At 67.2% G+C, this 11,468-nt stretch overlaps 1 protein-coding gene across 1 annotated transcript in view; it reads left to right on the top strand.

The window, feature by feature from the left end:
- The first annotated feature begins 1,090 nt into the window (after positions 1 to 1,090).
- Positions 1,091 to 11,468, top strand: part of GPR179 (G protein-coupled receptor 179) — an 11,566-nt gene continuing 1,188 nt past the window's right edge. The window contains exons 1-12 of the mRNA XM_027698918.1: positions 1,091 to 2,022; positions 2,495 to 2,603; positions 3,790 to 3,892; positions 4,275 to 4,462; positions 4,623 to 4,691; positions 5,031 to 5,140; positions 5,844 to 6,082; positions 6,523 to 6,661; positions 6,829 to 6,934; positions 7,460 to 7,606; positions 7,873 to 9,862; positions 10,022 to 10,949. Of these exons, the coding sequence (XP_027554719.1) occupies positions 1,181 to 2,022; positions 2,495 to 2,603; positions 3,790 to 3,892; positions 4,275 to 4,462; positions 4,623 to 4,691; positions 5,031 to 5,140; positions 5,844 to 6,082; positions 6,523 to 6,661; positions 6,829 to 6,934; positions 7,460 to 7,606; positions 7,873 to 9,862; positions 10,022 to 10,949 (4,970 nt within the window). The 5' untranslated portion in view covers positions 1,091 to 1,180. The remainder of the gene's footprint in view (positions 2,023 to 2,494; positions 2,604 to 3,789; positions 3,893 to 4,274; positions 4,463 to 4,622; positions 4,692 to 5,030; positions 5,141 to 5,843; positions 6,083 to 6,522; positions 6,662 to 6,828; positions 6,935 to 7,459; positions 7,607 to 7,872; positions 9,863 to 10,021; positions 10,950 to 11,468) is intronic.

Below are 11,468 nucleotides of genomic sequence, written 5' to 3'. Positions count from 1 at the left end.
GCACGTGGAGGGGCCGCGGGGATGTGCGGTGAGAGCGCCGGGATGCGCTCCGAGCACCGGGACCCCCTTCCAAGCGCCGGGATGCGCTCCGAGTACCGGGATGCGCTCCGGGTACCAGGATGCGCTCCGAGTACCGGGATGCGCTCCGGGTACCGGGATGCGCTCCGAGTACCGGGATGCGCTCCGAGCCTCCGCACCGACCGACGGCCCCGGCTCCGAGCCCCGGCACCCGCGGGCGGGGTTTGGGGGGCGCGGAGGGTGGGATCGGGGGGCAGCGGGGACACCTGGAAACGAAGCTCCGGCCGCGACCCAGCGGACTCGTTCCCCACCCCGCTACAGCTGCGGGGGAAACTGAGGCACGGGCACCGTCACCTTCACGGCTCTTTCACGGCTCTTGCCCCGTTTGTCGCCCCACCGGAGGACCGGGGATGGGGTCCGGCGCTCCCCACACCTGCCCGGGGCTGGTGAAAAGGGAAGTCACCGTTGCTTCAGGCCAGGGGAGGGGGAAAGCTGAGCACCTCCCGTGCCTCAGTTTCCCCCGTGTAACCACGGCAGTGCTGCTCGGGACCCAGGACATCACACTTGGAGGGTGGGTTTCGGACCCTGCTCTCGCCCACCCCCATCCCGCACCCACCCCCGCAGCCCCACAGGGACATCCCGGGTGGGTGACAACCCCCATTCCCACCCCATGGCCCGGGCGGGGCGTGCGGGCACTGCGGGATTGGATCCCTGGACCATCTGGGGACCCCGCGGGCGCCCTGCTCACCCCCCGGCTGCCGAGGGGACTGGGATACCGGCAGGAAAAATTCCCGTTCCCGTTGCCATGGCTTCCCATCAGGATGCTCTTGCATCACGGCCAGCCCGAGGGGCCGGGGCTGCGGGGGTCCCCCCGGGGGCTCAGCGCAGGGTCCCTCCAGGGCTCCGAGCGGGGGGCTCCGGGGCAGCGCTGCGGCCCGAGAGCGGGAGCGCGGGGGAGGGCGGGGGGGGCTCCGGGCAGCGCCAGCCGCTTGAACACGGTTTGGAGCCGGTGACGTCTGCTCCGGCATCGCCGAGGGAGGAGAACGGGCGGCAGAGCGCGGGGCCGGCTCCGGGCAGCTCCGGGGGGTCCCTGCCGGCCATGAGCCCCCCGGGCCGGCCGGGGGGGCCGCCGGGGGACGGGGGGCTCCGCTGAGCCCCAGCCATGGAGCCGCGCCGCTGGCCGCTGCTCTGGGGCGTCCGCGCCGTGCTGGTGCACGTCACCGTGCTCACGGCGGGGCAGCGCCCGCAGGAGAGACCCCCGCGGCCGGCGGGATGGTCGCCGGGCCCTTCATCCCCGTGGGCGCCCACCCTGGAGCCGGGAGCGCCGGGGGACGCCGAGGGCTCGGCGGCAGCGCTGGCGTTCCTGCGCACGGGGGATGCCCAGCGCCTGGCCCGGGCCAACTGCAGCGGGGGGGTCGCGGCGGGACCCCCCGGCCCGGGGCCCCCCCCGGCCCTGCGAGCCGCCCTCCGGGCCGCCCCCGAGGCGCTGGCGCACACCGCCAACTTCCTCAACATGCTCTTCCAGACCAACGACATCCGCGAGGCCAGCGTGGCCGAGGACGTGGAGTGGTACCAGGCGCTGGTCCGCAGCCTGGCCGAGGGGCACCCCTGGGTGCGCCGGGCGGTGCTGGCCCTCGACGCCCACCCGCTGGCCCCCAAGCCCCGGCTGATGCTCCAGGCCACCAAGGGGGACGGGCAGATCCTGCTGCAGGACGTCTCGGCCTCCGCCCCCAGCCTGGGCAACCTCAGCTGGGACAACGAGTGGTTCAACGCCCTCAAGTCGCAGCGGACCCCCCAGCTCCGCAAGCGCGTGCTCAGCAACGACCTGCGCAGCATGGAGACCCCCAAGTGGCAGCGGGGGGACAGCTACGTGGGCGACCCGGGCCACGTGAGGTGGTCGCCGCCGTTCCTGGAGTGCCGGGAGGGCAGGTTCCTGCCCACCTGGGCGGTCACGCTCTCCTCCGCCTTCTACGGGCTCAAGCCGGACCTCAGCCCCGAGTTCAAGTAAGCGGAGCCCGGAGGGGCTGGGGGGGAGGAGGGGGGTTGTTAAGAGGGCTGGGGGGTGCCCCGTGTGTGTGTGTTGGGGGGGGCAGCTGGAGGTGTCACCCCGGGGTGTGCCAACACCCTGCCTGTGTCCCTCGGGGGGGGTGTGAGTGCTGCACGTGTGTGTTTGCACATCCCCGGGCACGGAGGTGACCCCTGCCCTCCCTTGGTCCCCCCTTGTGCTGCCACCCCCAGACCCCCCCCGTCATGGCCGTGCTGGGGGTGGGTGAGCCAGGCTGGGACCTCTCCTGGGAGCTGGGAGTCTCCAGACATGGCTCCGGGGGGGAACATCCCTGTCCGAGGGTCTGGTCCCTGTCCCCCCAGTCCCTGCACCAGTGCCAGCCTGGAGACGGTGATGGGGCACAGCCACGCTGGGTGGGGGCACGGGGTGGGCCCACATGACCCCCGGGGCTGACCCCATCCCTGTGCACAGGGGTGTGGTGCGGGTGGACGTGGAGCTGCGGGATGTGGCCATCGACCAGTGCGCCAGCGGGCCAGGCTGGTTCTCAGACACACATCGCTGTGACCTCAACAGCACCCAGGTACCCTGCACCCCCACACCCCATCCCCGCACCCACCAGGGCTGGAGCACCCCCACACCCCATCCCCACCCCAGGCAGGGCTGGGGCACCCCCACACCCCATTCCCACCCCCAGCAGGGCTGGGACACCCCCACACCCCATCCCTGCATCCACCAGGTCTGGAGTACCCCCACACCCCATCCCCGCCCCTGCCAGGGCTGGGGCACCCCCACTCCCCGCCCTCGGCAGGGCTGGGGCACCCCCACACCCCATACCCGTGCCCAGCAGCGCTGGGGCACCCCCACACCCCATCCCTGCACCCACTAGGGCTGGAGTACCCCCACACCCCATCCCTGCACCCTGCAGGGCTGGGGCACCCCCACACCGAACCACCCCCGGGCTGCCCCTGCCCCGTGTCCCTCCCTCCGGGCTGAGCTTTATCCTCTCCCGGCCGATCCATCTGCTTCGTTCAGCTGCTCCCGCACCCGCAGCGAGAGGTTTATTGTGCAAATCTTCCCTCCCCACCGCCAGCCGCGGGCGTGTGACCCGGGGCCGCTCCCTGCCCGGGCACCGCGGGCACGGGGGGTTGGCAGCCGGTGGGCACATCACCCCAACTCCCCCATCCTGGCGCCCACCCGGTGATACCCGAGCACTTTCAGGGCTCGGCTCCACCGTCAGCACCCCCAGCCAGGGCAAACCCCACCTTCCTCCCAGCTTTGGAGTCCCACCCCGGCGGCCAAAAACTGTCCCCACGTGGGAAAGGCGTCACCGGCCGCTGTTTCCTGCCAGCGGTGCCCTCCGGAGGGACGGGCTCAGTGCCGGGCATCCCTCCAGAAAACAACAATGCCCAGCAGGGCCGCCAGCGCGGCCCGTTCGGGGCAGGATGCGCCGGGGGAGAGGGGATTAGGGAGCAGTGCCTGGGCTGGCACTGCCGTCACGGCTGGGCAGGATTAGGGCGCTCGGCTGCATTAGGTGTCCATTTAGGTTTTAGGGAGGGATTTGGGGCCAAGCTCTGGCTTTTAATTCTGAAATGTTTAACCACTGATTCCTCCTGAGCGCGTGGGGGGGAGGATGGTGCGGGGTCAGGTAGCCGTGAGCTGGGGGCTGCTGGAGCCCCTGGGGCTGGGGGGATGCAGATGACGGGGGGAACACAGGGGGTGGGGGACAAACCCTTGCCCTCCTGAGTGTCTCAGCCTGTCTCCTTCAGTGTGTGCCCCAGGAGAGCCATGGCTTCGTCCTCGGGAGGTACCTGTGCCGGTGCAGGCCGGGCTTTTACGGGGCCGGCGGAGTGGCCAGCGGTGCCTGGGCAGGTGGGTGCCGTGCCAGGCCCCGGGGGCCTCTTTTCACCCGGTTTTACCCATGGATACAGCAGTGGGATCCAGGGCTGGGGGGCTTTGGGAAGCCAGAACGTGTGCCCTGGCACAGGAAGTGCCACCAAGCCCTTGGTTGTGGTTATTTCACCTGCATGAGGTGATTCCACCTGGACACGGTGTTTTCACCTGGACACGGTGTTTTCACCTGGATACGGTGTTTTCACCTGGATACGGTGTTTTCACCTGGATGTGGTGATTCCCCCTGGATATGGTGTTTTCACCTGGATGTGGTGATTCCCCCTGGATGTGGTGATTCCCCCTGGACGTGGTGGTTCCCCCTGGGTGCAGTGATTCCACCCTGCCCTCCCTCTGTCCCCAGGGCCGGACGGGGGGTCCCGCCTGGCGTGCTGGCCCTGCCGCCCGGGCTGTGCCACCTGCGAGGATGACAAGCCGTGCCTGATCCAGGAGGACCCGGTGCTGCGGGCGGCCGTGCTGTCGTGCCAGGCCTGCTGCATGCTGGCCATCTTCCTCAGCATGCTCGTCTCCTACCACTTCAGACGGAGCAAGGCAAGGTGTCCCCAAGTCCTCCCCCTCCGCTGTCACCCCCTGCCCTGCTCCCCTCCCACCCCAAACCCTGCGGTCTCAGGGAAGGGGGATCCCCCTGCCCTGTCTCCTCTGGGCACCAGCCGAGGCTCCCGGCTGCACCCTCACACCTCTGTCCCTGCAGAGGATCCGGGCGTCGGGAATCATCCTCCTGGAGACCATCCTCTTTGGATCCCTCCTCCTCTACTTCCCCGTGAGTATCCAGCTGTTCCCCCGAGCTGAAAACCTCCGGGGTGGAGTTCACAGGATGGAACTGCCCCAAGCAGGGCACGGGCACGGCTCCACCTAATTGTTAATTTTGCTGGCACGGTCCCTGGGGGCTGCGGCATAAACCTTCTCAGAAAACCAAATCCCTTTTCTCCTGCTGGCTGCGGGAATTAATCCCTGCCCAAATCCCCTCTCCCTCCCCGCACGAGCTTCCCGCAGGGTCAAGGGGAGGGGGGGGGCTGGCTTTGAAAGCAGGTGATTCCCGAGGCTCTGGAGGTGGGATCCAGGCCGTGCCATCCGTGATCCCTGCCTCCCGCCGCTCCAGGTGTTCATCCTCTACTTCAAGCCCAGCATCTTCCGCTGCATCGTCCTGCGCTGGGTGCGGATGCTCGGCTTCGCCACCGTCTACGGCACCATCACCCTCAAGCTGTACAGGTACCCACGGTGGGGGGCTCGGGGCTCGGGACCCCCGTGCTGAGGGGTTTGGGTGGTCGGGACCCCCGTAATGGGGAGCAGCGGGGTGGTCTGGACTCCCACAGTGAGGGGATGTGGGTGGTCGGGACCCCCCGGAGCAGGGGGAATTTGGGTGCTCAGGACCCCCCTAATGGGGAGCAGCGGGGTGGTCTGGACTCCCACAGTGAGGGGATGTGGGCGCTTGGGACCCCCGCAGTGGGGGGAATTTGGGTGCTCAGGATCCCCATGGTGAGTGGGTTTGGGTGCTTAGGACCCCTGCAGTGGGGGGGTTTAGGTGCTCAGTACCCCTGCTGCGGGGGGGGTTGGGTGCTCAGGACCCCCACAGAGGGGAGGTTTAGATGCTCAGGACCCTCGCAGTGGGGGGGATTGGATGCTCAGGACCCCCATGGTGAGTGGGTCTGAGTGCTCAGGACCCCTGCAGTGGGGGGATTTGGGTGCTCAGGACCCCCATGGCAAGTGGGTCTGGGTGCGGGGTTTGGATGCTCAGGACCCCCACAGAGGGGAGGTTTAGATGCTCAGGACCCCTGCAGCAGGGGGATTTGGGTGCTCAGGACCCCCATGGTGAGTGGGTCTGGGTGCTCAGGACCCCCGCAGTGGGGGATTTGGATGCTCAGCACCCCCACAGCAGAGAGGGCCGGGGGCTCACCCCTGTGCCCCCCCCCAGGGTGCTGAAGGTGTTCCTGTCCCGCTCGGCCCAGCGGGCGCCCTACGTGTCGAGCGGGCGGGTGCTGAAGCTGCTGGCGCCCATCCTGCTCCTGGTGCTGTGGTTCCTGGCGGCCTGGACCATCGGGATGCTGGAGAACGTCAACAAGAACATCCCGCTGGTGATCCGTGCCCAGACCACCCACGGGCTCCACTTCTACATCTGCGGCCACGACTGCTGGGACTACATGATGGTCATCGGTGAGACCACCCCCAGGGCACCCCAGGGGTCCCCACAGCTCTACATGATGGTGATCAGTGAAGCCACCCCCAGGGCACCCCAGGGATCCCCACAGCCCTGGTGAGACCACCCCCAGGGCACCCCGGGGGTCCCCACAGCCCCAGGACCCCCTAAATGTGCCATGCAGGGTTTTCGTTTCCTTGTCCCATTTAATCTGCTCCAAGGAGGGGTTCCCATCACCCTGGCCCTGGGTAAATCACCTGGTGCAGCTCTTTGAGTCCTGGGGGTCTTTGGAAAGGCCGTGCCAAGGGGTGATCCAAGCCCAGCACATTCCAACAGCATCCGGGGCGAACGTGCCGGGCTGGATGCAGTGGGGTCCTGCTGGGCAGCAGGTGCCCCCCAAAACACGCAGGGTGCCCAGGGCTGGGTGCTCAGCATCACTCCCTGCTCTGCCCCACAGCCGAGATGCTGTTCCTGCTGTGGGGCAGCTTCCTGTGCTACGCCACCCGTGCCGTGCCCTCCGCCTTCCACGAGCCCCGGTACATGGGCATCGCCCTCCACAACGAGCTCATGATCTCCGCTGCCTTCCACGTGGTCAGGTAGGACACGGGGCCCGGGAGGGGCTGGGAACGGCGATTCCCATCCCTGGAGACGCTCAGGAACCGTCCCCGAGCAGGGGGGAACCGTGGATCGCCGGGCAGGGGGAAGCTGTGGGGTCTGGGGGTGCCTCAGTGGGACCTGGCGCTGCCCTTCTCTCCCCTTCCAGGTTCATCATCATCCCCTCCCTGCATCCTGACTGGACTCTGCTCCTCTTCTTCGCTCACACCCACGGCACCGTCACCATGACCCTGGCCCTGCTCTTCATCCCCAAGGTACCGTGTCCCGGGAAGGGAACGGAGCTGGGAAAGGGGCTGGAGCAGCAGGAGCAGCTGAGGGAGCTGGGGGGGCTCAGCCTGGAGAAAAGGAGGCTCAGGGGGGACCTTCTGGCTCTGCAAGTCCCTGACAGGAGGGGGGAGCCGGGGGGGGTCGGGCTCTGCTCCCAGGGAACAAGGGACAGGAGGAGAGGGAACAGCCTCAGGTGGCACCAGGGGAGATTTGGCTCGGATTTGGGGGGAAATTTCTTAGTGGAAAGGGTTGTAAAGCCTTGGAATGGGCTGCCCAAGAAGGTGGTGGAATCACCATCCCTGGAAGCGCTCAAAAACACGTGGATGTGGCACCTGGGGACGCAGTTTAGTGGTGACACGGGTTAAAGGTTGGCCTCGACTTTAGAGGGCTTTTCCAACCCTGGTGATCCCACGATTCCAACGCTCAGCCCGGGGACTCTGGGAGCTGGGGGCTGGGGTCTCCTGGCGCTTCAGGGACCCCCTCGGTGAGTGCCCTCTCCTGGCCCCCCGCAGTTCCTGCACAGGGGCTCTCCGCTGCGGGAGGAGATCACGGCCGAGGTGTACGAGGACGAGCTGGACATGCGGCGCTCGGGCTCCTGCCTGAACAGCAGCATCGCGTCCGCCTGGAGCGAGCACAGTCTCGACCCCGATGACATTCGGGTGGGTGGCACACTCAGGACCTTCTTTTGACGCTGGTTGTGCAGAGTAAGAGGTGCCTTTCGCAATCTTTTCCTGATGCAAAGCGAAGGGGAGGGGGGGGAGAAGGGGCTGCAGGGTGACCCTCCCCGGGCTGGAGGGGACGGGCAGCGCAGGGCGGGGGGGTTTGGGGACGCAGGGGCAGCCTGGGCGGTTCGGGGGGGCTTCTTTTTACATCCCCCACTTTACGTGCCCTCCTCTCTCCCCTCCCTCTGCCGCGCCCGGCGCAGGAGGAGCTGAAGAAGCTCTACCGGCAGCTGGAGGTGCACAAGACGTGGCGGATGGCGACCAACAACCCCCACCTGCCCAGGAAGCGCAGCTCCCGCCGCAGCCTCGCCCGCTCCATCCTGCGGCGCGGGGCCGAACCGCCCGAGGCCCCGTCCCGCCGGAGCAGCGCCGGGGACCACCGCGGGAGCATCCCGAGCCGCCGCGGCTCCTCCGCCAGGCGCCCGCTGGACGGGAGGATGCGGGACGAGGGGTCCCGGCGCCGCTCCTCGGCCCTGCGCAAGTCCCGCAGCTCCGAGGGGCTCCCCCGAGGGTCGCCCGCCCCCGAGGAGCCCTCGCCGGGGAGGGAGGCGATGGAGGTGACCTTGGAGCAATCCGACAGCGACTCCCTGGACGCCGCCCCGCTCATGTGCAAGTCGGCCAGCGCCCAAAACCTGTCGGGGCACTGGCAGAGACCCCCGGCCCGGGCGCCCGCCCTGCAGAAGTCGCACAGCGTCGTCACCGGGGCGCGGGAGGAGGCCCTGCTGGCGGCCAGCAGAGCCGCCCGGGAGGGGTGGCACAGCAGCAGGCAGCTCTCAGCCCCGGCCTCGAGGCACCCCCCCGGCCGCGCCCCTCCCGGGGACGCCGGGAAGGCCAAAATCCCCGCCAAGAGCTGCTCCCAGGAGGACGCGTCCCCCCCGGGCGATGCCAAGGTGCAGAAACACGTCACCTACGCTCCCATCAAGAGCGTCAGCATCGACAGCGCCCACCCGCCCAGGAAGGTGCGGGTGGCCGTGAGGAAAACGCCCCCCGTGCCCCCCGTGCGCTACGAGAGCCTGGGGAGGCACTCGGTGCCCGCCGGGGACTCCCTGGAGCCGGAGGAGCCACCGCGGGACCCCCCGGCAGCGGCGGGAGAGGAGGAGGAGGGGACGCCGGAGGGACAGGGGACACCGGAGGGACAGGGGACACCGGAGGGACACCCGGGGCACTCGACCCCCCCCGCGGGGAAGGGGGGGCTGCTGAGCCCCCCACCCCCCATCTCGGCGCAGGTCTGTCCCTGGGAGCTGATCCAGGACGAGATCCTGAGCAGGAAGCAAAAAGCCGCCGAGGCAGCAGAGTCGGGGACCGCCGGTGACGCGGAGACCACCGAGCCCAAACCGCCCCCCGCCAAGACCTTCCGGAGCCTGGGCCTGGCCATCAAAGCCCTGAACCGCTCCCGTGGGAAGAGCGTCCTCAGAGGGAAGAGGGAGAGCGAGGGGAGCTTCAGGAAGAGGGGGAGCAGCAGGAGGGAGAAGTCCCTCGGGGGCACCGGCCCCGACCCTGCTGCCAAAAGCCCCGAGGGGGGCAGGCAGAGGCCTGAGCCCCCCAGCCGTGGGTACACGGTGCCCTGCCAGCACAACAACAACGCTGCCACCCCCGGGGAAGCCACGGGCTGGGGGGACAGCGGGACAGAAGGACACTGGGACAGTCTGGCTGGTGGGGACGAAGTGGCGGAGCAGTTTCCCAGTGGGAAAACACAGGTGGAGCCCCAGGAAGGGGATGGGGCTCCTGGGCTGGATCCCGGGAAGGATGCTCCTGCAGTGGATCCAGGGAAAGATGCTCCTGCAGTGGATCCAGGCAAAGATGCTCCTGCAGTCACGCTGGAGGAAGGAACAGCCGAAGGGCTCCAGGGGACCAGCGGCTCCATCCAGCCCCAGGAGCACACGGAGGAGGAGCAGCCACCTGCAAAGCCCACCCCAAGCAGCCCCCAGCCCTCCACCACCAGCGTGCAGGGAGAGGCCAGGGAGAAGCCGGACGCTGGGGTTTTTCCCCCAGGATCCCTCAGAATCCCAGCGGGAAGGGGAGCCCTGCTGCGCCAAGAGGCCGTTGGTTCCCGGGAGGACGGTGGGTTCCCGGTGGGTGAGGAGAGCCTGGACAAGGTGCTGGAAAAAGGGAGCAGCCAGGCTGAGCCCCTCAGTCCTGGGGGGAGCCAGGGCACTGATGGAGCCTGGGATGCAGCGGGGAAAGCTGGGAGTGGGCAGGGAGGGATCCGTCTTGGGGAATCCCAGGAAGATTCCAGAACTACAACAGGGGGAGTGGGAGAGGCAGCTCTGGCTGCAGACAAAGGGAGAGGGCAGCAGGGATCCCCCAAATCCGGAGAAGGTGTGGAGCAGCCTGGGATGGGGCTCCCAGCAGTGCCCAAACCTTCATCCCAGCGAGCTGGATCCGTGGACAGCAGAAAGGCCACCGTCTGTCCGTGGGAAGTGGAGGATGAGCCACGTCCTAGAACAGAAATCTGCCCCTGGGAAGAGGCTGCAGCTCCAGCAGGGAAGGAGGGATTGAGTCAGGACACCTCCAAAAGGGAAGGCAAGCCAGGATCCAGAGGAGGGGGAGATCCCAAAGCAAAGCTGGCAGGGCTGGGCAGCCATCGGGAAGAGCACAGGGACAGCGGGATCTTCGCAGAGCTCGTCAGGGAAAGCCTGGAAAAAGCCGAGTCCAAGAAATCCCAGAGTATGGAGAGCATAAAGGAGGAGATCTGTCCCTGGGAGAGCCTGGGCACCGAGAAACCCCTGGAACAACCTCCTGCCAGGAGCACAGCACTGCCCAAATCACCTTCGGGGAAATCCCAGAGCACGGAGAGCCTGAAGGCAGAGATCTGTCCTTGGGAGGCTCAGGAGCCCAGATCCAGTGACAAAGCTGAAATCTGTCCCTGGGAAGGGGCTGAACCTCCATCAGGTAAAGAGAAACTCAGACCATCCACTGTGAGCAAAAGCCCTTCTGCAAGTCAAGGTCTCCTGAAAGAAACTGGAGTTGGTGCCTCTGGAAAGGAGGAGAAAGCAAAGAGAGACCGTGAGTCCGTCTGTCCCTGGGAGAGCCCGGACATGGAGCAGCCACAGGCCAAACCCCACCCTGGGAGCAGAGAGCCATCAAAGAAATCAGCAGAGATCTGTCCTTGGGAGGCCCAGGAGCGCAAAGCCAGTGACAGAGCAGAAATCTGTCCCTGGGAGAGCACGGAGCAGCCCCCAACCAAACCCCGTGCAGGGAGCACAGAGCCTTCAAAGAAATCCCAGAGCACGGAGAGCCTGAAGGCAGAGATCTGTCCTTGGGAGGGTCAAGAGGTCAAATCCAGTGACAGAGCAGAAATCTGTCCCTGGGAAGTGGCTGAACCTCAGATGGACAGAGGAGCAGCCCCAGGGAAGGACAGAGTCCCATCAAAACAAGCCTCCAAACTTGTGGAGAAGGGGAGCAGAGATCGTGAGTCCATCTGTCCCTGGGAGAGCACGGACACGGAGCAGCCACAGGCCAAACCCCACGCTGGGAGCAGAGCCCTGCCCAAGTCACCTTCAAAGAAATCCCAGAGCGTGGAGAGCCTGAAAGCAGAGATCTGTCCTTGGGAAGCCCAGGAGGTCAAATCCAGTGACAGAGCAGAAATCTGTCCCTGGGAGAGCACGGACACAGAGCAGCCACAGGCCAAACCCCGTGCAGGGAGCCCAGCCCTGCCCAAATCACCTTCAAAGAAATCTCAGAGCACAGAGAGCCTGAAAGCAGAGATCTGTCCTTGGGAGGATCAGGAGCTCAAATCCCGTGACAAAGCTGAAATCTGTCCCTGGGAAGGGGCTGAACCTCCCTCCCAGCAGCCAAA

This window comes from Neopelma chrysocephalum, unplaced genomic scaffold (genome assembly GCF_003984885.1).
Source record: "Neopelma chrysocephalum unplaced genomic scaffold, ASM398488v2 Primary Assembly neopelma1_134, whole genome shotgun sequence".
NCBI classification, from domain to species: Eukaryota; Metazoa; Chordata; class Aves; order Passeriformes; family Pipridae; genus Neopelma; species Neopelma chrysocephalum.
Note: the sequence above shows the minus strand (reverse complement) of the source record. Positions and strands in the feature narration are given on the sequence as shown.